This window comes from Pan paniscus, chromosome 6, assembly GCF_029289425.2.
Source record: "Pan paniscus chromosome 6, NHGRI_mPanPan1-v2.0_pri, whole genome shotgun sequence".
NCBI lineage: Eukaryota > Metazoa > Chordata > Mammalia > Primates > Hominidae > Pan > Pan paniscus.
The window spans coordinates 37,173,096-37,197,582 of record NC_073255.2 but is presented as its reverse complement, the minus strand read 5'-3'; the positions used below and the strand labels follow the sequence as shown (position 1 = coordinate 37,197,582).

Below are 24,487 nucleotides of genomic sequence, written 5' to 3'. Positions count from 1 at the left end.
ATAGATGCCAGTAGCGCGCCCCCAGGTTGTGACAACCGTAAATGTCTCCAGACATTGTAAAATGTCCTCTTGGAAGAAAAATCATTCCCAGTTGAGAATCACTGCTTTAGGGAGTACAATATGCATCTTAATTTATCACAATCTACTTGATATTAATATTAATTTAATATAGAAATTTTCTCAAATATAGCTCCATTCCCTGCCCTCTACTTTTTATTATTGTGTATATGTGTGTATAGCCTATATATGTTTTAATCCCAACAATATATTATAATTGTTGCTTTTTATGTCTTTTATAGAACTTAACAGAAAAAAGGAGAAAAATATATTTATAGAATCTTTTATGTTAACTTACATATTTGCAGTCTCTGGTACTCCTCATTACTTCCTGTGGATTTGAGTTATCACTTGGTATTATTTCCCTGTTTCAATATAGACCAATTCCTTAGGCTCAGAGAGAGAAGACATGAGGATGAAGGATGCTAAGAGAAACTTTGTGTCAGTTGGAATTGAATGGGAATCCTGATTCACTGGGGAGACCTGGAATTTAGACAAGTTTTTCAAAATTTTTGAGGCTTGATTTGTGCATCCCTAAAATTGGAGATATGATAATACCCATTTTTTGAGATAGTCTTGAAGATAATGAAAATATGTTTTAAATGCCTGATAAGTCGTCATTACTTAACAGATGCTATTATTAGTATCATTCTGCCTGTAGGTTACTTACAGACAAAATTCAGATTTCTTCATAACAATTTATGCCACATGAAGCGGCCAGGTCCCAGGTCTGTGAGTATGCAACCCACCTGGATTGGCCTGGATTGACTTGAACTTGGTGCATCCCATGAAGTGTCATCATTTTCAACTTTCCTTGTTACATAAGAAGTCAGCTATCAGGCTGGGCGTGGTGGCTCATGCCTGTTATCCCAGCACTTTGGGAGGCCAAGGCAGGCAGATCACCTGAGGTCAGGAGTTCGAAACCAGCCTGGCCAACATGGTGAAACCCCGTCTCTACTAAGAATACAAAAATTAGCCGAGCGTGGTGGCACACGCCTGTAAGCTCAGCTACTTGGCAGGCTGAGGCAGGAGAATCACTTGAGCCCGAGAGGTAGAGTTTGGTGCTGAGCTGAGATTGCACCACTGTACTCCAACCTGGGTGAGACAGTGAGACTCCATAACAAACAAACAAACAAACAAAAAACAAAAAAACCACACACACACACACACACACACGTCAGCTATCAGTTTAAAGGTTGTTCCACTATAGATAACCTGCCTTTCATCTAGCTGATTATATATTTTCCTTAAAATATTTACATCAGTATAATTTGATGGCAATCAACTCAATATAATTTGACATTTTGCAGTTGAATACAATGCATTTAGCTGTGATTTTCTTTTGGTTCATTCTGGTTAGGATTTACTAGTCAACCTGGCATCACTTTCAATGAAATTTTTGACTTCAGAGTTTTCTGTCCCTATGGGTAGCATAAATTCCAACTCCAAATTCACATGAGTAAAGGCTTGTGATTAAGAATTCTCTAGACAGTTTCCCCCTCCCCTTTTGGGTCCTATTCTACCCAGATTCAAGGCCAAAATCTCTACTGTTTGTACTGTTTGCTCACACTGTAGGGAAGGTTAAAAAAATATACACTGTATACACTGACAATAGATTTTTTTGTCTTAATTTTTTTTTTTTTTTTAGAAATGGGACCCATTCTTTCTCACAGGCTGGAGTTGCAGCGGTGCAATCATGGCTCACTGCAGCCTTGTCCTCCTGGGCTCGTGATTCTCCTGCCTCATCCTTTCTAGCTTCTGGGACTACAGATGTGCACCCCCATGCTCGGCTAATTTTTAAAAGTATTGTTAGAGACAGGGTCTCGCTATGTTGCTCAGCCTGGTATGTTGGTGTTTTGGAGGTCCTCTAATCCAGCCTCCTACCCCATTCTGGCTCTAGGCTTTATTTCTTGTTCTTCCATGTTCATGTGGTCCATAAAAATCAGTCCCTAAACTTCTAGGGATTGACAGATGACTCCAGAGAAGATGGCAGTTTCAGTACTTGCTCATCTCTCTTGATTTATGGTTTCTGCTTGTTCCTGACCTTTGAGCATTTCTTTTATTCTCATGCCAGCTCAGCTATGTAAGTGAGAAGAGATTTTAAAAATATCTTACTAGCATTTTAGGTGTTCTGTACCAATTTTTTTTTTCTTTGACAACCAAATCTGTCATATTGCTGAAAATAAAAGTCAATGTATTAATTCAGAAAAATAGTCTGGCTATTACATTGGTGTGATTTTGATATTTCTCCAGCACAATAGCCATGAAGAACTTACAATCTATTGAAGGGGGCGACATTAAACTGTTACATACTACATTAATATACGATGGTCATTTATACAGGGTAAATGGGGACACAAAGGCATAAGTGTAGAGGCCAGGAAAGCTTTGGAAGAGCTGACTGGAGCTGCCTTTTGAAAGAAAAAGGTGGAGGGACAAAGGAAAGAGTGGAAGGAGCTGAGTCAGTAAGGGCATGAAAGTGTGAAACAGCCCCTTTCAATCTCACAACCAGAGCTGCTTGGCTATCGTAGTCTCTGGGACAGGTCCCAGTCCTGTTCTTGGGGTTTCAAGGAGCCCAGACCAGTAGCTTGTTGCATCAGCAAGCAGCAACCTCATGCCTGGTTCTGCTAACCTTGTGCCTCTATTTCTATAATTAGCCTGGTGAACAAGGCCAGTTCCCATCTGTATTACTTATTTCCCATACTCGCTCCAGCATGGGGCTTGTCTGACTCCCTGGGGTTTAAGTCTTGCCAAATTCTCTCTGGTTCCCCTGGACATGGTACCACACGTGACTATAATCTAGCTCTCTCCCTCCACTCTCTGCCAGACATTGTTCCAGGCACTTTCCATAATGTCCTCTTGTTTTCTTTCCTCAAATGCTCTGTAAAGGAGACTGGGTTTGGATTTCAGCGGAACAAAAACCCAGGATGGGCTTCCTACCAGCTTCTTTGAGAGAGCTCTCTTCTCCCCAGCAGGTCCCAATCATGCTTGCTTGTGAGGGACTTTGGGAGGGTAATGGACAGACTCAAGAAGTGGAGTGCCAAGGAACACCCTGCTCCCTGTCCCATATTTCAGCCTTTGAAATATTGGAAGTATTTCAAAGGCTGCCAGAAAGAATAAAATTGCAGCTTTAGCCTCTTTGGCATAATGGAGAAGGAAAAATGAAAAACCTTCCTGCCTAAGGCTCCCAGATATGTCTCTAATATAGAACTCTCTTCTGAAACTCAGATCTATATATTCAACTGTGTACTTAGTGTCTCTACTTAGAATTTCAGAGGAGCCTCAAAAATGCAGCAAGTACAAAGGTGAATTCATCTTCTCTCTCAAACTTGGCTTCTCCTTCTCTGCCCCATCTTGATGAATGCCACCTTCGTTCACTCAGATGCCGAAGCCAGGAATTGAAGCATCATCCCTGCCTTTTCGTCCCCACAAAAGTCTTATAATATTCCAACTCTGCTTATTTATTTCTGTTCCATTTGCCACTTCCTCATCATCACTTATCCAACTAGTATCCCCGCCTCCTTGGTTCTGCTCCCTTCCAATTTATTCCCCAAACTAGCTAGAGTGACTACTTTAAAATCTCAGTACTCAAAGTGTGGTCCATGTACCAGCACCATTGGCGTCATGTGGGAACTCATTAAAAATGCAGAATCCCATTTTCATGGGTCTCAGATCTATTGAATCTGAATTTGCATTAAACAAAATCCCTAAGTAATGCCTAAGGGCATTAAAGTTTAAGAAGCATAATTCTAAAATAAATATCTAATTATATCTCTTCTTTTTAAAAATCTTTATGGTTCTTTACTGCCCTTGGGAAAATTTACCCTCCTTAAAGTACCCCATATAGCCCTTTAAGCTCTAGTCCCTGTGTACCCATGCAGGTTGTCTCTCCACTCCTTACATCTGACTTCTCAGCAATGAACTGCTCTCAGTTCTCTCACAGACTGAACTCTGTGTCTTACCCAAGGCCTTTCACATGATTTTCTTTCTGCCTGGCATATTCTTTCTCTGAGACATTTCTTTCTAAAGGAAATCTGTCACCGTACATATCTGATTTAGGTTTTCCTTCCATGTGTTCCCATGGTACCCTATACTTCCCTTATCTTGCAAATTACTTCATTTATTATTATGATGATGTTTACTTTCTCAAAATATATTTATGCAATACCTGTCTGCTTCAGGCTGGGATGCAAGCTGCTGAGAATATCCTGGATTATAGGTGTTATTTTCATATCCATCTCCCCATCTAGACTAGAATGTTTGTGTGGACTGAAACCATGTTTATTTATTCACCTGTGAATCTTTAAAACCTAGCATTATCTTGCCACAAAATGACACTCAGTACAAGCTTGTTAAATACCTGGTGAGCTCCAACTGTATAGATGGTGAATATGGGAGATAAAGGAAATATTTGGTGAATGAGAGGGCTCTTTTCGGCTTCTGAGCAGTCCTGTGTGTGTACAAGCTTCTCAGATGGGTGAGTAACAAATAAACCTTTACTTCCTTTGATCTGATTGTGTTCAAACAGATCTATTCTGAGTCTTTTGGAGACTGGGGAATGAAGGCAATGGGAACTATTTCCTCATTTCATAATTTCAAAGACGCAGAAACTGAGGTTTGGAGAAGTTAAGCAACTTGCCAAGGCTTTCACTGATTGTAAGAGTTGGAGTGGACTCCAAAGGGGTCAACCCAGGAGTGGCTGACTCCAAAGCTTGGACTCTTTCCAGTGTCAGAAACTGAGTAAAAGTCAGGTTGGTCATTTCTGTCCTGACCGAATGAATGGGTGAATCAGTCCATCCATCCATCCAACCACCCATCCATCCTTCCATCCATCCATGCATCCATCCATCCATCCATCCATCCATCCATCCATCCATCCAGCATTCTGATAATTATTATATCAGGCATTTCACATTCAAAAGGCAACTGTCTCTAACATAGAACAGTCTTTCCTGGTCTTTTCCATTGACAGCAGAATCCCCAAAGAGACTTTCCCTTGGTCCCTGCTGTGTGAGATATGAAGTCTTTTTGCTTCTCTACAGGATGCCAGATCTAGAAGAGACCTCATTAGTGGCCAGCTAGTGCCATTCTTTCTTCTCAACAAGGCTCAGAGAAACAGAGTGACTTACCCAAAGTCACACAGCAATTAAATAGCAGAGCTTGGACTCAAACCTCAGCCTTTGAGTAGTCAGTTCAGGGCTCTATCACTGGGCTTTTCTACCTTGTTCAATTAATGCTTGTTGATAGTCTTGTGATTGTTACTTATGGCTGAGAACTCGTACAGTGCATGTAATGACTCAGACCTCAGTCACAGGCAAGTCTCTTATGATTTTTAGTAAGCATAAGAGAAGTTCATGTTTTGAGCGTGATTATCTGTTCAAATTTCTGCAATTAGTGTCAAAGATAATAAACTTGATTGTTATTATTAAATGGATAGTCCTGAGATGCCCTAATGTTAATTTTGAACAGAAACATCTGCTGGCTGAGGCCTTGCCTCTTGACTGTGTGTGTGTGTGTGTGTGTGTGTGTGTGTGTGTGTATTTGAATGTAACACTCAATTGGGGAGATGTGTTTCAGACTTTTCTACCCCCTGTTGTCTTTCAGATGCATGAGGAGGAAGCAGAGAGGTCCACAGGGTGGGAGAGGTCTGCCTGGCGACAGTGAGCAAGGAGTAGGGGAGACGACACAGGTGTCGGAGTCGCATGGACTGGTTCCCATTTCCACTCTGACCTTTGGAACGTTTCTAAATTTTTCAAATTCAAATTTGTAAAGTGGTTTTGATAGTACCTCCTTCAAAGGGCTCCATAAGGAGAAGTATGGGAAGTGCTGGCACACTGAAAATGATTTAGGAACGGGTAGTGAACTGTAGACTAGTAACTGGTAAGGTGAACTGGTAGGGGCTTGTGGACAGGCTAATTTTGTAGGCAGTTATCTAGCTGCCAGCCGTGTTCCAAGGGATAAGCAGACTGAGCTTGGCATGAGACTCCAGGAACAGGCTCTGCCCAGATATCCAGATGGTCAGCATCTGGAGGTCTCTCAGCCTGTGGCACAACTAAAAGCCTTCTCATTTCTGGAGAGAGCTCTGGCAGGACTCAGCTCTGGGGACAGGGATACAAGGTAGGGGGGCCAAGACAGAGCCTTAGGACTCTTTTTACTGAAGAGTAAAACAGGGATGAAGATACCAGAATTGGGACCTGTTAGGGACCAGCTCTTAGGGCAGGACAGAAGCCCTATGAGCAGCTGAGCCACAGTCAGAGCCAAGGTGCTGGATGATAAACCCAGGGAGTCAGGCAGGATGGCGGCGCCTCATCAATTTCTCCAGGCTGGACAATGAGCTCCTGGAGGAAGGTGGATTGTAGTGGTTAAGAGAGCAGGTGCTGGGCCATGCTGCCTGGGTTCAAATCCTGGTTCTGCCGTCTACCAGATGTGAGATCTTGGGCAAAATAGTCAACCTTTCTGTGCTTCAACTTCTGTGAAATGGAAATGATAATCATATCACTTGCCTTATGGTCTCTTTCAAGAATTCAATTAATTAATTTATGTAAAAATGCTCGAATCAGTGCTTGGCATATGGTCATGCTTGGTAAATATTTAGAGGGTCTTCTATGTTTCAGGCACTGTTTTAGGCTCTGGGAATGTGGCAGGACACCAAGCATAAACTTTCTTCTCTCACAGAGCTGATATCCCAGTGGGGGGTAGTGGTGGGTAGTGGTGGGGAGATAGATAATAAACAAACATGCAAACAAATATATTCTGTCAAGGATATATGTAAGGCAGGCTAAGCAGGGAAAATGGGCTGGAGAAGGCTATTTTGGACAAAGTGGCCAGGGAAAGCCTCTCTGCCTAAGAGACTTGAAAAGAGATGTGGATAATGGACGGAACCATGTGGAAATTGGGGTGGGCTTCGAAGGGAGCTTTCCAGGTTGAGGAGAGAGTAATTGAGGCCCTGAGGTAGAAGTATGCTTGGGCTTTCAGAGAGCAGTAAGGAGGCCAGGGTGCTGGAGTGGATGAGCCAGCAGGAGAGGAGGGGTTAGAGCACAGAAGTAGTTGGGGTAAATTCACATAGGCCTGGATGAGCCACGATAAGGATATTGGATTTTATTATAAGGGAGATGAAATGCCATGGTGAGGGTGAGTTGAGCAGAGCTGTGAAACTTCCCCAAGGGTGCAGCGATGAACAGCCTCTCTGGCTGCAGAGTGAAGAGGCAGGTGGGGTGGGATTTGGGGTAAGGGCAACAGGGCCAACTTTTGATGCTATTGCAATAGCACAGCCTAGAGAGAGTGCTGGCTCGGACTAGAGAAGACTAGTGGAGAATGGTGGAATGGCCAGAGGTAGTCATCTTCTGCTTGTATTTTGAAGGTAGAGGGATGTGGGGTAAGAATGAAAGAAAGAGAGAAGTGAAGAATGACACCAACACTTTTGGTCTCAGCAAGTGGATAAATGGAGTTGCCATTTCCATATGAAGAAGACTGGGGGAGAGGAAGGCACTGAGGGGGAGAAACAGCCTTCTGTTTTGGATGTGTTATGCTTGAGACATTGAACTGAGGTTGCCAGGAGAGAGGTTGGAACTGGAGGTGGAAAACTAGGTGTGATTCACATGGGTGTGGTGTGCAGTACAGCTGCAAATGGGTCACCTGGGGAGTGACAACAAATAGAGAAAAAAAGACCTCTGCAAACTCAGTCCTGAGGTACCCCTGTGTTAGAGGTCAGAAAGCTGAGGACAGCCCTCACAAGAGGCTGAGAAGGAGTGGCCAGTGAGTTGGGAGAAAAACCAGGAACATCGAGTCCAGAAACCAGGGAGGTGCATGTTTCCAGAAGGGGGTGGAGATCAAGTGTGTCACAGGCTGCAGGAATGAGGTGAGGATTGAGACTTGACCTTGATTTGGGAACACAAGGTCATTGTTGATCTTGAAAATGGCAGCCCAGCGGAGTGGGGAGGATGGAAGCTCAATTGGGCAGGTTCAAGAGAGGATGGAGGCTGGGTGCGGTGGCTCACACCTGTAATCCCAGCACTTTGGGAGGCCAAGGCGGGTGGATGACAAGGTCAGGAGTTTGAGACCAGCCTGGCTAACAATGTGGAACCCTGTCTCTACTAAAAATACAAAAAAAAAAAAAAAAAAAAAATTAGCCGGACATGGTGGCATGCACCTATAGTCCCAGCTACTCGGGAGGCTGAGACAGGAGAATCACTTGAACCTGGGAGGCAGAGTTTTCAGTGAGCCAAGATCATGCCACTGCACTCCAGCCTGGGTGAAAGACCGAGGCTCCATCTCAAAAAAAAAAAAAAAAAAAAAGAGAGAGAGAGAGGATGGAAGTGGAGGACAATAATTGTAGACATTTACTTTGAGGAGTTTTACTATAAAAGGGAACAGAGAAATGGAGCAGTGTCTGGAAGAGAATATGTGGGAAAACAAGGGTGGGTTTTCCTTTCTGATGGAAGAAACAAAAAATGTGTGTGCTGATGGGAATGATCCAATAGATAGGGGCAAAACTGATAATACAGGAGACAGGGAGCAATGGCAAGAGCTAAGCCTTTGAGTAGCAGCAGGGGATGGAGCTGTGTACCCTGGGCAGGGAATGGCCTCAGACCGCAGCTCACACCCAGCAGAGGAGTCCTGGCAACACTGATTGGATGTTTCCCAGGGAAAGAAGTGGCAAAGGCATAGAATCCTGCAGAGAATACAGAAAGACTAATTCCAGGGACCAATGCTAAGTGCCGTTTATAGCTTCAGATTTCTGGACTTAGAAATGTAGAGTGAATTTGATGAACTTATTATCAGAAACCAGACAGGGCAGCCACTAATAGCAGCTGTAGGAAATTCTTGGCTGCCAAATTATGCAGTTGTTCATCAGCAACTCAATTAAAGCACTCAGCCAGCAGTGGTTTGTCAGCTGTGTTTGTATTAAAAGGGGCCAGAGAGAAACCCTCAGGAAAATTAATCAGATGAAAGTCCACCAGTGTGCTTTTTTAAATCCATTCTAGGCAACTCTTGTAGGGGTGGAATTGGGCTGCTTTTTTTCAGCATTGCTGGGAACTGACAATCAGAAAGCATGGCCCTTCAAATAACAGACAACTTTCTGCAGCTCATGGACAATGGTCTTGCTTTTTTATCCCAAGGCACAGCTTTTTATTTCTTCCTCTTTGGGGATTCTTGAGTGGTAGAAAGGAACCACTTCTGTGCAAAACCACTCTGTTTTCCAGCCCTAATTATGGTTTATAACCTTGCAAACTGGCTGGGATAACTTGTGGCATTGCCCTCAAACAGGATGTTTGGGGATGTTGGTGCTGCCAGGAGCATCAGTGAATCAACATGCCCTCAAGGGTATCACAGTACAGTGAGTGGGGAGCACAGCCACAGGGAGGAGTCAGGAAGCATGAGCCTTCTCTCAGGGAACTGCACGTCTTTCAGTGGAGCTGGAACTGAAGTGAAATGCAGCTGGAGCAGGAGAGGTACGTAGGCCAGAAAACGCATTGTAAGTCACATTAAAGAGTTTGGACTTCATAATAAGATCAATGGGGAGCCTCTGAAGGTTTAAGAAGGTGAGTGACATGGTCAGATTGTAACTGCCTGATAGGTTATTCCTGCTGGCTGCACCAAAAAAGACCACAGCATTGCAGTAAAGAAAGAGTTTAATTGATGCGAGGCCAGTGATGCTATGCAGGAGATGAAGTTATTACTCAAATCAATCTTGCTGAAAGTGCAGAGGTTAGGGGTTTTTCAAGGGGAAGGGGTGTAGGTGGCTAGGAAATGGGTACTTGCTGCTGATTGGTTGGGGTACCATCACAGGGATGTGGGAAATGATCCTCCTGCGCTGAAGCACTTCTGGTCCAGTTGGAGTGATGGGTGTCAGACATGCAAAAAACACTGAAAAGACATCTCAAAAGGCAAATATTAGGTTCTACAATAGTGATATTATCTGCAGGGGAAGATATTATCAACTGGGGAAGTTGCATATCTTGTGACCTCTAGAATAATGGCTGGTAATCGTTTATGTCTAGCTTTAGCAGAATTCAGACTCCTCTTCTCCTCTTAGCCTGGTGGTCTCTCATTAGATTTACAAAGGCAGTGGAGTTTTGGGGAAGGGGTATTATAATTTAAACTATAAACTAAATGCCTCTCAAAGTTAGCTTGGCAGCTTGAAGGCTAAAAGCAAGAGGGGGGTTGGCTAGATATCTCCCACTCCCATTGTATCTACTGATACAATTTTTACAAAGGTGGTTTCAAGATCGGCATTTGAGAAGAATCTTTCTGGCTGCTGCTGTGAGGAGTGTGGATTGGAGAGGGCAGGAAGACTGGTCAGATCTCTGCATCTGCCTGAGTAAGGGAGGAGGTAGAAGGAAGGTGGGGGGCTGACATAAAACACAGTAAATGCACCCAGTTGGTAGGACTCCTAACATGGCTGTTAGAACACAATGCCACTGAAGTAACAGAAATCCAATTCCTTTCTGTCCTCGTCTGGACCACTTGCTCTCCCAAATGTAAATGGTTAAATGCTGCTCCTCCCTTCCAGAAATAGTCTCTCCTTGTAGGGATTAACGGAAGGGATTTTCTTTCTTTGTGGACTCTTGTGCACCAGAAATCACAATCCCAGTCCATGGGCCATTGACACAAAACAAACAAGGAAACTCAGATGCTGTCTCCAGTGGTTTTTCCTCTGGGGCCGCTTGGTTTGCTTGGTGCGAGGCAATAGAGTATAGTGGCAGAGGGCATGAATTTTGTAACTAGACCGACCTGAATTTAAATCCCAATTCCACCATTTACTAGTGACCCTGGGCAAGTTACTTAATCTCTTTGTGTCTCAATTCTCCATTTCTAAAATGGGAACAATAATAGTAACCTGTATCACAGTGTTATTGTGAAGACTAAATAAATTAATATCTATAAAGCACTTAGAATAGGGCTTGGTCATACTAAGATTTATGCCTCAGCTATTATTGAGACTTGGAACATTTGAGGATGGAAGGGCAGGGATAAAATGCTTCTCAATGGCAAGACAAAGCAACTATAAAGAGATCCGCCAAAAACTTCTTCCCAATTGAGATACCAAAGAGGCAGTGATGGGGAACCATATGCTACTTAAAAATAGCTAATAGGAAGTGCACATTAATCTAAGACGAGTGTTACAGGCTAACTCTATTGTAATGTATTGTGGTTATAATAGTGGTATGAGCAAAGTGCTTTGGGAAAACAGAGGGAAGCATCAATGCTGGCTTTGGTGAGAGGGGTGAGGTGGGGAGTTTCCTGAACTCCTTCCCAGAGATGCAGCTTGGCACACTTGGGACTAATTGGACCACCTCTGGGCAGTTTTCACTTTGCTCAGCTATTGACTGTCCTGGAGTCGTTGTCTAATTTTTTTTTCATTTCATTCCCTAGCCTTACTGGGGAGTAGAACAAGGGAGGGAGGGAATGGCTACAGCAGAGAACACAGTGATTCCTACCTGGGTCCTTGGGAGTACACATGGTGGAGGGATGGGTTGGGCTACTGGATCTTTAGAAAGGGGAAGTCAGCCGGGCGCTGTGGCTCACACCTGTAATCCCAGCACTTTGGGAGGCCGAGGCCGGTGGATGATGAGGTCAGGAGATCGAGACCATCCTGGCTGACATGGTGAAACCCCGTCTCTACAAAAAATACAAAAAATTAGCCAGGCGTGGTGGCGGGCGCCTGTAGTCCCAGCTACTCGGGAGGCTGAGGCAGGAGAATGGCGTGAACCTGGGAGGCGGAGCTTGCAGTGAGCCGAGATGGCGCCACTGCCCTCCAGCCTGGACGACAGAGCGAGATTCGGTCTCAAAAAAAAAAAAAAAGAAAAAAAAAAAAACGAAAGGGGAAATCATACTATTGATTTATCCAAAGAGACATGTTCTTAGGAAGCTGGAGCAAATGCTGATTTAGTCCATTAGATTAGCTGCCATGGAGGATGCCCCATGGAAAAGAGATGGCCTCGAGCTTAAGGGGAGAGAAAAGGTAGAGGAGTCTCTGGTCTGGTGGATCTACCATGAGCAGAAACTATCCCTTCTGAGGATTCAGGGCTCTTTGGTAAAGACCTTAACTGACCCTGCCAGCAATCCCAGTGGGTAGGCCAGCACAGTACAGAGGCATTGCATTTTGTGAGAATTTGAAAAAGCATGATACCACATATTAATAACAATCTTACTTTATGCATGAAATTAATATGATCCTCCCAAGGGTAAAAATCCATCAGGAATCACATGATTTCAAAGCTGGACTGCAGATAAAATCATAAAGTTCTTTTTGCTAATGCCATGTGGCTACATGAGTTCAGCTGGTAAGCAGAACTACCTGCCACTGTTTGTTAGGATTGGTTGTGAATTTTTCTTTCTTTCTTTCTTTTTTTTTTTTTGACAGAGTCTCGCTGTCACCCAGGCAGGCAGGAGTGCAGTGGCATGATCTTGGCTCACTGCAACTTCTGCCTCCTGGGTTCAAGCAATTCTCCTGCCTCAGCCTCCTGAGTAGCTGGGATTAGAGGCACATGCCACAACCCTTGGCTAATATTTCTATTTTTAGAAGAGATGGGATTTTGCTCTGTTGGCCAGGCTGGTCTCAAACTCCTGACCTCAAAGGGATCTGCCTGTCTCGGCCTCCCAAACTGTTGGAATTACAGGTTGAGCCACTGCACCAGGCCTGGTTGTGAATATTTTAAGGTTCAAATGATATTAGGTCTTCACGAATTCATCCCTTACGTAAAAAGCAATGGTCTTACATTATCATGGCCCTAGTTTGACAGATGGTATAGAGGCTCAAGGAAGTTGTGTCACTGGCCCAGGCCATCAAGCTGTTGGCAGCAGAGCAGAGGCTAGAAGCCAAGTTGTGTGACCCCTGGTTCAAGGCTTTTCTGAGAACGCTCTAGAGCAGGGATTCTCATCCTGGCCACTGTTGGCATTTTGGGTAGAATTCTTTGATGTGGAAGCTGTCCTAGGCATTGTGGGATGTTTAGCAACATTTCTGGCCTCTACCTAGAAGGTATTGTTGTTGTTGATACACCGCCACCACCCTGTAAATTTGGAAAATCAAAAATATCTCCAGACATTGCCAAATGTCCCCTGGGGGAGAGGGGTACAAATTGCCCCTGGTTGAGAACCACTGTCCTATATCATGCCTTGGTGGGGGACTTGCTGGTTGTCTTCTGTTTGCACTCCCGGCGTTAATCCCTTCTCCCTGTTCTGCTCATGGAGGCTGACCTGTAGGATTAAATCAATGGATTTTCTGCCCTGCGCCTTCCTGCTGAGTTCAGTATATGGAGGAGCTTGAAGCCACTTGAGGCTGGCAGGGTCCTTGACTGAAGGACTATGCTTCTCTCCAAAGAGGTGATTCTACATAGCTCTCTTCTTGGTATTGCCTTCTCTCCAGGCCCTGTGAGCCCAGAGGAGGTAACAACTGGCTGCTAGTAGCCCTGGGATACTGTATGAATCTTAGGATACATCCTCACTCACAATTTTATAAACAGTTCCTTTGAGTCATTCTCACATTACCCTTTTTATTATCTGTTTCCTGATAGGACTCAAGAGATTTCAAGAATCTGGGCAACTGGGCGTCCTGGGAACTCAGTGGTGCTTGTCCACTATCAGAGATGTTGTGTGACTCACAGTTTTGCATTGGGTCTGTCTGGAGCTGGGCACCATGGATGTAAAATAGACTGATGAGCTGGGATACAATTGAATTCTTATAATATCAGGGATTCAGAACATCTTCTGTTTTGCTCAAAACCTTAGATAAAGTTTACCTTTTGAACATCTGTTCTGGACTATTGCTGCATAGCAAAGCACCCCAAAGTCTTAGTGGCTTAAAACAACAACCATCGTTATGATTTGGTAGATAAGAAATTGGAACAGACAGAGCAGGCCTGGGTTGACTGTGCTCCACAATGTCCAGGGCCTCGGGTGGGAAGATGAGAAGGTTGGGTGACTTTAGGTTTGGGGCTAAAATCATGTGGTGGCTCTTTCACTCTGATGCCTGGGCAAGGATGACTGGAAGACTTAGACTACCTCCCCATGCTGCTTGGCACCCTCAGAGTAGTTGAACTTCTTACATGGTGGCTCATGCCACCAAGTGTGAATGTTCCAGCAAACAATTGCCTTTTCTCTAGCCCTGGAGGTCACATAGTGTCACTCCTGTCCATACTATATTGATCAAATGAGTCATAAGTCTACCCAGATTCAAAGGGAGAGAACATAGTTCTCTTTTCTTTTCTTCTTTCTTTCTTTCTTCCTTTCATTTCCTTCCTTCTTTCTTTTTCTTTCTTTCCCTTTCTTTCCCTCTCTTTCTTTCTTTCTCTTTCTTTCTTTCATTCTTTCGTCTCTTTCTCCTCTCTCTCTCTCTCTCCTTCCTTCCTTCCCTCCTTCCCTCCCTCTCTCCTTCCCTCCCTCCCTCCTCCCTCTTTCCTGCCTACCTCTCTTTCTTTATTTCTCTCTTTCTCTCCATCTTTCTTTCTTTCTTTTCTTTTCTTTTGAAAGAGTCTCACTCTGTTGCCTAGGCTGGAGTGCAGTGGCGCGATCTTGGCTCACTTTGGCTCACTGCAACCTCTGCCTTCTGGGTTCAAGTGATTCTCCTGCCTCACTCTCCTAGGAGCTGGGATTACGGGCATACACCACCACACCTGGCTAATTTCTGTGTTTTTAGAAGAGATGGGCTTTTGCCATGTTGGCCAGGCTGGTCTCAAATTCCTGATCTCAAGTGATCTGCCTGCTTCAGCCTCCCAAAGTGCTGGGATTACAGGCATGAGCCACTGTGTCCAGACAGGTCTCACTTTTCTATGGGAGGAATGTCAAAGAATTTTATGGCCATTAAAAAGATTTTATTGAGATATAATTCACATACCATATCATACAATTCATCTATTTAAAGTATACAATTCAATGGTTTTGGCGTATTCAAGAGTTGCACAACCACTACCATGATCAACATTAGAACATTTTGTCATGATAGAAAGAAATCCCATATCCATTATCAGTCATTCTTCATTTTCCTCCCAATCTTCTCCCTATAGCTGCTCTAGGCAACCCCTAATCTACTTTCTGTCTTCTTAGATTTGCCTATTCTAGACATTTCATACAAATGGAACCAAATAATACATTGTCTTTTGTGACTGGCTTCTTTCACAGTGTAATGTTTTCAAGGTTTGTCCACATTGTAGCATGTATCAATCAGTACTCCATTCCTTTTTGTGGCTGAATAAGATTCCATTTTGTGGATATGGTACATTTTGTTTATCCATTAATCAGTAGACAGACATTTTGGTTGTTTTCACTGTTGGCTCTTATGAGTAATGCTGCTGTGAGCATTCATGTACAAGTTTTTGCATGGGTGTATGTTTTCACTTGCCTTGGGTATACACTTAAGAGGTGAAATTGCTGGGTCACATGGTAATTTCATGTTTAATCTTTGAGAAACTGCCAGACTGTTTTCTAAAGTGGCTATATCATTTTGTATTTGCATTAACAATATGTTAGGGTTTTAATTTTTCCACATCTTCTCCTACATTTGGAATGCATAGCATTTTAAATTTGTGACATCTTTGTGGATATGCAGTGGTATGATATTGTGGTTTTGATTTACATTTCCCTAATGGCTAATGATGTTGAGCATATTTTCATGAGCATATTGGCCATTTGTATTTATTCTTTGAAGAAATGTCTATTCAGATTACTTACTCATTTTTAATTGGGCTACTTGTCTTTTTATTATTGAGTTGTTAGGGTTCTTTGTATATTCTATATGAGTCCCTTATCAGATGTGTGATTTGTAAATAGTTTCTCCCATTCATTTTCTTGATGATGTCCTTTGAAGTACAGCAAATTTTAATTTGATGAAGTCCAATTTATCTATTTTTTTCCTTTTGTGGGTTGTTTGGTGTCATATCTAAGAAGGTTTTGTCTAACCAAAAATCACAAAGATTTACTTGTATTTTCTTCTTTTTGTAGTTGTAGCTTTTACAGTTAGGTCTATGATGTGTTTTGAGTTAATTTTGTGTATTGTGTGAGGAAGGGTCCAACTTCCATTTGGATGTAGATATCCAGTTGTCCCAGAAAAACTTATTGAAAAATCTTATTCTTTCCCCATTGAATTGTCTTGGTACCCTTGTCAAAAATTAGGCTGGGCATGGTAGCTCACGCCTGTAATTCCAACACTTTGGGAGGCCGAGGTGGGTGGATCATTTGAGACCAGGAGTTCAAGACCAGCCTGGCCAACATGGTGAAACCCCATCTCTATTAAAAATGCAAAAGCTAGCCAGGTGTGGTGGCAGATGGCTGTAATCCCAGCTACTTGAGAGGGTGAGGCACAAGAGTCGCTTGAACTCAGGAGTTAGAGGTTGCGGTGAGCCGAAATTGTGCCACTGCACTCCAGCCTGGGTGACAGAGCCAGACTCTGTCTCAAAAAAAAAAAAAAAATCAATTGACCATAGATGTTTGGGTTTATTTCTGGACTTTCAGTTCTAGTCCATTCACCTATGTGTCTATCCTTATGCCTGTACTGCACTGTCTTGATAACTGTACTTTGTAGTAAGTTTTGAAATTGGGAAGGGTGAGTTTTTCAACTTTGTTTGCCTTTTTCAAGATTGTTTTGGCTATTCTGAATCCCCTGCCTTGGCCCTACATGACTTTTAGGATCAGCTTGTTAATTTCTGCAAAAAAGATATCTAAGATTTTGATAGGGATTGAATTGACAGGGGAGTATTACTATCTTAATAATATTAAATCTTTTCGTCCATGAACATAGAATGTTTTTCCATTTATGTAAGGCTTTCAACAATGCATTGTAGTTGTCAGAGTCAAAGTTTTACAAATATTTTATTAAATGTATTTGTAAGTATTTTGTTTCTTTTGTCCTAAGTATTTGTAAGTGAAATTGTTTTATTAACTCAATGGCCAGTCATTTTTTGAAATCACCATGGTACCCATCCATGCCCTTCATTCAGTAAATGCTCACTGAGTAAGGTATGCATTGTGGCCAGGAAATCTGCCAAGCACTAGGAATATAATGGTCAGCAAAAGCAGGTACAGTACTTAATTACCTGGATATATAAACCAGGGGCAGAACAGACATTAATCAAGTAATAACTCAAACAAGTTGCGATTACTCATAAACTGAGAAGTGCTATGAAGAAAATTTGGTTGCTTAGTGGGCATGTAACAGGGGTGCTCAAACTGGCTTGGGGAGTCTAGGGAGGTTTCTCTGAGGAAGTGATATTTGAGTGGAGGTCAGAGGGATGCATAGGAGTTGGGTAGGCAAAAACAAGAATTTTGTTTTGTTTTTGTTTTTGTTTTTTGGTGGGAGAAGATAGGTAGAGGACAGTGTTAAAGGCAGAGGAAACAGAATAAAAAAAGAACCAGAGACTGGAAAGAACACAGTAAGGGTGATGTGATGTGAGATGATGCTGGGGAGGCAGGCAGTGTCTGTAGGCCAAGTTCAAGAAGGTGTAGATTTGAGGTCAGCTTTTTTTTTTTTTGACTTCCATATATGAGTGAGAATACGCAGTGTTGAACTTTCTATTTCTGGCTTATTTCACTTAATATAATGTTTTCATCTATGCTGGTGCAAATGGCAGGATTTCATTCTTTTTTGTGGCTGAATAGTATTCCATATATATCACATTTTCTTTATCCATTCATCAGTTGTCAGACACAAGATATTCTTACTTATTTATTTATTATTATTATACTTTAAGTTTTAGGGTACATGTGCACAACGTGCAGGTTTGTTACATATGTATACATGTGCCATGTTGGTGTGCTGCACATTAACTGGTCATTTATATTAGGTATTTCTCCTAATGCTATCCCTCCCCCTTCCCCCAACCCCATGACAGGCCCTGGTGTGTGATGTTCTCTACCCTGTGTCCAAGTGTTCTCATTGTTCAATTCCCATCTATAAGTGAGAACATGCGGTGTTTGGTTTTCTGTCCTTGTGATAGTTTGCTCAGAATGATGGTTTCCAGCTTCATCCATGTCCCTAGAAGGGACATGAACTCATCCTTTTTTTTTTTTTTTTTTTTTGAGAGGAGTCTCACTCTGTTGCCCAGGCTGGAGTGCAGTGGCGCGATCTCGGCTCACTGCAAGCTCTGCCTACTGGGTTCATGCCATTCTCCTGCCTCAGCCTCCCCAGTAACTGGGACTACAGACACCTGCCACCACGCCCGGCTAATTTTTTGTATTTTTAGTAGAGACAGGGTTTCACCGTGTTAGCCAGGATGGTCTCGATCTCCTGACCTCGTGATCTGCCCTCCTCGGCCTCCGAAAGTGCTGGGATTACAGGCGTGAGCCACCGCACCCGGCAGAACTCATCATTTTTTATGGCTGCATAGTATTCCATGGTGTATATGTGCCACATTTTCTTAATCCAGTCTATCATTGATGGACATTTGGGTTGGTTCCAAGTCTTTGCTACTGTGAATAGTGCTGCAATAAACATACGTGCGCATGTATCTTTATAGTAGCATGATTTATATTCCTTTGGGTATATACCCAGTAATGGGATTTCTGGGTCAAATGGTATTTCTAGTTCTAGATCCTTGAGGAATCGCCACACTGTCTTCCACAATGGTTGAACTAGTTTACACTCCTACCAACAGTGTAAAAGTGTTCCTATTTCTCCACATCCTCTCCAGCACCTATTGTTTCCTGACTTTTTAATGATCATCATTCTAACTGGTGTGAGATGGTATCTCATTGTGGTTTTGATTTGCATTTCTCTGATGGCCAGCAGACACAAGATATCCTGTATCTTGGCTATTGTGAATAGTACTACAGTAAACATGGGGGCACAGAAGTCTCTTTGATATACTTATTTCCTTTTCTTTGGATAAATTGCAAGAAGTGGGATAGCTGAATCATATGGTAATTTTATGTAGCTTTTTAAAGGAGCCTCCATACTATTCTCTAAAGTGGCTGTACTAGTTTAGATTCCCACCAACAGTGTATAAGAGTTCCCTTTTCTCCACATCCTTGTCAACATTTGTTATTTTTTTTGTCCTTTTGATAACAGCCATACTAACTGGGATGAGATTATAACTCACTGTGATTTTGATTTCACTGATGTTAAGTGATGTTGATAATTTTTTCCATGTATTTCTTGGCCATTTGTATGTCTTCATTTGAGAAATTTCTGTTCCAATCTTTTGCCTACTTTTACATTAATTTGTTTTTGCTGTTGAGATGTTTGAGTTCCTTATATATTCTGGTTATTAATCCCCTGTTGGATGGATGGGTAGTTTGCAAATATTTTTTTCCATTCTGTAGGTTGTTTTCCCTCTGTTGATTGTTTCCTTTGCTGTATAGAAGCTTTTTAGTTTGATACAATCCCATCTGATTATTTTGCTTTTGTTGCCCGTGTTTTTCAGGTCTTATTCATAAAATCTTTTCCCAGACAAAGATCCTGAAGCATTCCCCCTAAGTTTTCTTCTAGTAGTTTTACAGTTTTGGGTATTACATTTAGGTCTTTGATCCATTGAGTTGATTTTTGTATAGGATGACATATGGGGGTCTAGTTTCATTCTTTTGCATATAGATAGCCAGTTTCCCCAGCACCATTTGTTGATGAGAGTGTCTTTCTCCAATATATGTTCCTGGTGCTTTTGTTCAATAAATTGGCAGTAGATACATGGATTGATTTCTGGGTTCTATATTCTGTTCCATTCGTCTATGTTTCTGCTTTTATGTCAGTACCATGCTATTTTGGTTACTGTAGACTTCCAGATTGAAGTCTGGAAGTGTGATGCTTCCAGCTTTGTTCTTTTTGCTTAGGATTGCTTTGGCTATTGTGTCTTTGTGATTCCATACAAATTTTAAGATTGATCTTAAAAAAATTTCTGTGAGGAATGTTATTGGTATTTTGGTAGAGGTTCATTGAATCTGTAGATTGCTTTGAGTAGTATGGTCATTTTAACAATATTAATTCTTCTAATCCATGAGTATGGGCTGTTTTCCAATTTGTTTGTATCTTCTTTAATTTTTTTCATTAGTGTTTTATAGTTTTTCTTGTAGAAGTCTTTCACTTCCTTGGTTCCTTATTCCCAGACATTTTATTATTTTATATAGCTATTGTGAATGGGATTGCCTTCTCGATTTCTTTTTCAGCTAGTTTGTTTTTTGTGTATAGAAACACCACTGATTTCTGTATGTTGATTTTGTATGCTGCAACTTTGCTGAATTTATCAGTTCTAAGAGTTTTTTCAGTTCTAAGAGTCTTTTTTTTTGCAGAGTCTTTAGGTTTTTCTATATATAAGATTATGTTGTCTGCAAGCAGGGACAATCTGACTTCCTTCTTTACAATTTGAATGCCCTTTGTTTCTTTCTCTTGACTAATTGCTCTGGCAGGACTTCCAGTACTATGTTGAATAAGAGTGGCGAGCATGGGCACCCTTGTCTTGTTCCAGGCATTCAGTGTGATGTTTGCTCTGGATTTGTTATATATAGCCTTTATTGTGTTGAGATACTTTCCTTTTATACCTAATTTATTGGGAGTTTTTATCATGAAGGGGTGTTGATTTTTTTTTTTTTAAACTAGAGATAGGGTCTCGTTCTGTCATCCAGGCTGGAGTGCAGTGCTGTGATGTTTGCTTACTATAGCCTTGACCTGTGGGCTCAAGCAATCCTTCTACCTCAGCCTCCTGAGTAGCTGGGACCACAGGCACATGCTAACACACCCAGCTAATTTTTAAATTTTTTGTAGAGAAGGGGACTCACTATATTGCCCAGGCTGATCTCAAACTCCTGGCCTCAAGCAATCCTCCCATCTCAGTCTCCCAAAGTGCTGGAGTTACAGGGTTTCACTATGTTGCCCAGGCTTGTCTTGAACTTCTGGGCACAAGCAATCCACCCACTTTGGTCTCCCAAAGTGCTGGATTACAGGCATAAGCCACCACACCCAGCCTGGAATATCATTTTTCATCTCTTTACTTTCAGCCTGTCTGTCTTTACAGGTGAGGTGAGTTTCTTGTAGGCAGCATATTGTTGGTTTCTTCTTTTTAATCTATTCAGCAGGTATATATCTTTTAAAAGGTGAATTTCATCTGTTTACATTCAGGGTTATTATTGATAGGTGAGAACTTACTCTTGTCATTTTATTTGCTGTTTTCATGTTTTATATGTCCTTTGTTTCTTACTTCTTCTGTTATTGTTTATTTTTGTGGTTGAGTCATTCTCTGTAGTGATAAGATTTGATTCCTTGCTCTTTCTCCTTTCTGTATTGGCTTTACCAGTGAGTTTTATAGTTTCACATGCTTTCATGATGGTCCTACATTGACTTCCAGTGGTAGGACTCCCTTGAGCATTCCCTGTAAGGCTGGTCTATTGGTGGTATATCTCTTTAGTTTTTTCTTGTCTGTGAAAGATTTTATTTCCCCTTCATTTCTGAAGGATAGCTTTGCTGGGCATAATATTCTTGACTGGCAGACTTTTCTTTTTCTTTTTTTTTTTTTGATGGAGTCTCACTCTGTCACCCAGGCTGGAGTGCAATGGTGCGATCTCAGCTCACTGCAAACTCCACCTCCCGGGTTCACACTATTATCCTGCCTCAGCCTCCCGAGTAGCTGGGACTACAGGCACCTGCCACCATGCCTGGCTTATTTATTTATTTATTTATTTTTTGTATTTTTAGTAGTGATGGGGTTTCACCATGTTAGGCAGGATGGTCTCGATCTCCTGACCTCATGATCTGCCTGACTGGCAGCCTTTTCTTTCAGTATTTTGAATATATCATCCCGTTCTCTCCTGGCCTATAAGGCTTCTGCTGAGAAATCCACTGTTAGACTAATGGGAATTCCCTTATACATGACTTGACACTTTTTTTCCTGCTGCTTTTACAATTCTTTGTTTGAATTTTGACAATTGGACCACCATATGACTCAGAGAGGACCAGTTTGGGTTCAATCTATTTGAGGTTCTTTGATCTTCCTGGACTTAAATGTCCATCTCTTTCCCAAGGCCTGGGAGGTTTTCAGCTATTAGTTCATTAAATATATTCCCTATATCTTTTTCATTCTCTTCTCCTCTGGAATATGTATAATGTGGATATTTGTTCACTTAATTGTGTTCCATAAATCTTGTAGGCTTTCTTCATTCTTTTTCCTTCTGTCTGCCTGTGTTATTTCAAATGACCTGTCTCCAAGTTCAGAAATTATTTCATTTGCTTGAGCTAGTCTGTTGTCAAAGCTCTCAATTGTACTTTCTATTTAGTCATTGAATTCTTCAGCTGTAGATTTCTGTTTGGTTCTTTTTTAATGATATCTATCTCTTTGTTGAATTTCTCATTCAAATCATGAATTGTTTTTCTGATTTTGTTGAATTGTCTATCTGTGTTCTCTTCTATCTCACTGAAGTTCCTTAAGATTATCATTTTGAATTCTTCTTCTGGCATTTTGTATGTTTCCTTATGATTGGGGTCTGTTATTGGAGAGTTATTGTGTTCATTTGGAGGTGTCATGTTTCCTTGCTTTTTCATGTTTGATGGGTCTCTATATTAATTTCTATGCATCTGGTGAAAAGTCACCTCCTCCAATTTTATGGAGCAGGTTTTGTAGTGAAAGAGTTATTCATAGGAATGTGTTTTGGGATGTTAGCTCAGTGTGGTGTGCTGGCTTTTGTTCTGGGTGGACACAGTCGTGTAATCTCTGTGTAGTACTAGTGACATTTTTGAGTGTCTCAGTGGTCTAGGCTGAGAGATTTTCTGGTAGCAGTGGTGTGGCTTTGCCCGGGTGAACTCACCAGACTCTCAGATCAGAGATGTGTGCATGCACATGTTGGGTTGACCATCTTGAGGCTGGGGTCGGGGCTACAGATCTGTTACTCTGGCCAGGAACATGATTGCCCAGTTGGCCTGGGAGCTTGCCTCACAGGAGCCACCCATGGGGCTATTTCTCAGGCCCAGGACATGGGTACTGGGGCTGTCTTTGCTAGGGTGGACTGTAGGTCTGTTTCTTAGGCTCAGGATATGGTTGCATATCTTCTTGGCTGTACTAGGTATGTGTCTGCCAGGGACAATCCATGGGGCTGTTCCTCAGACCTGGGATGTGGTCTCACAGTACTTGGCTGGCCTGAGGGTATGTCTGCTGGGGACAGTCCCTGGGCTGTTTCTCAGGCCTGTGATGCAGCCACATGGTTTCTCAGCTGGCACAGATGCATGTCTACTGGAGGTGGCCCACAGGGCTGCTACTCAGGTACAGGATGTGGGCTCATGGCTGCTTGGCTAGCTTGGAGATTTGCCCACGAGGGTTGGTTTGTGATGCTGATTCTTGGGCCTGGGACATGGGCAGACAGCTATTCAGCTGGACTGGGAGCACAAGGGTAGCCCATGGAGCTGTTCCTCAAGCCCTGATTGCAGGTCCAGGGTCACTGGGCAGGCTAGAAGCTTTTCTACCAGGGGCTTTTCACTGTGGGGCTGTTTCTCAGGCTCTGAGTGTAGGCATATAGCTGCTCTGCTGGACTGGGACCATGTCAGCTGCTCAGAGGCTTGAAGGCCTCTCTCACTTGAGGAAAGCATGCGGCAGTTTGGCCAGATCAAGGGCAGGTTCTGCCAGACTGTTCCTCTGACTAGAAGCAAGGGTAATGGGAATTAATTTCCCTGCTGTGCTGGACCAGAGTCACAGCCCATCCTGGGCCCAAGCTCCATGCTGCTGGGGTTGTGATATTCAGCTACCAGTGTGGGATTGGTATAATGACAATGAAGCCCCAGTGCTGGAGAGGTGCAGCGGCTACTGGCCCCAGAGGAGGGCACACTCCAGAGGTGGCTGTGGTCTCAAGTTGGTGCTGTGCTCTAGCAGAGTGGCTTACAGGAGATAAGTAGTGGGTGGGGAGTGCACACCTTGTGCGCCTCATCTGGAGTGATGCAGCTGCGTGAATTCCCAGCAGTTCTCCAAACTGGGCTCACGGCTTGCAAGGACTGTGGGATTCTCTGGTAGTAAGGGCTGTAGGTGTTTGCAGTGGTAACGGGGCTGGTGGGGATCTTCTGCTTACCTTTTTCACACCATGAGAAGTCCGTTCTGGCTCCAGGCAGATCTTATCCGTGTGGAGGAAATGGGGCTGCAGAGGCCAGTGCTTCCACGCTGCCCTCCTGGACTTCCAGTTACCACAGGTACACTCCAGCACTCTCCCTCCTGGCGCTCCTGTCAAATTGTAGCTATTTATTTGTTGCCTTGGTCTTTTCTTCTTGTTGAGATGTGCGCCAATCACCTCTAGTCAGCCTTTTGCTAACCAGATCTATACTTAAAAAAATGAATTTAAATTAATATCGCTTTGAGAATTAACTTTGACCATTTTCCAGTACCCAGTAAGCTAATACAGGATATGGAAACCTCAATGGGGAATCCTGCTCAAATGGATGCATCCGGGAGACCCACGCTCCATTTATCCACTATTCATAATAGTGGGTGGCTGCAGTGAGTGCAGATTTGAGAGTTCAGATGCTGAATCCCAGATG

At 42.7% G+C, this 24,487-nt stretch overlaps 1 protein-coding gene across 5 annotated transcripts in view; it reads left to right on the top strand.

The window, feature by feature from the left end:
- Positions 1–24,487, top strand: part of PDE1C (phosphodiesterase 1C) — a 799,595-nt gene that overhangs the window by 38,126 nt on the left and 736,982 nt on the right. The window contains exon 1 of one of the 5 annotated variants that reach the window (XM_063605670.1): positions 9,185–9,509. The exons of the other annotated variants lie outside the window; for them this stretch is intronic. Within the exon in view, the coding sequence (XP_063461740.1) occupies positions 9,326–9,509 (184 nt within the window). The 5' untranslated portion in view covers positions 9,185–9,325. Of the gene's footprint in view, positions 1–9,184; positions 9,510–24,487 lie in introns of those variants that run through there. 5 annotated transcript variants of the gene reach the window in all.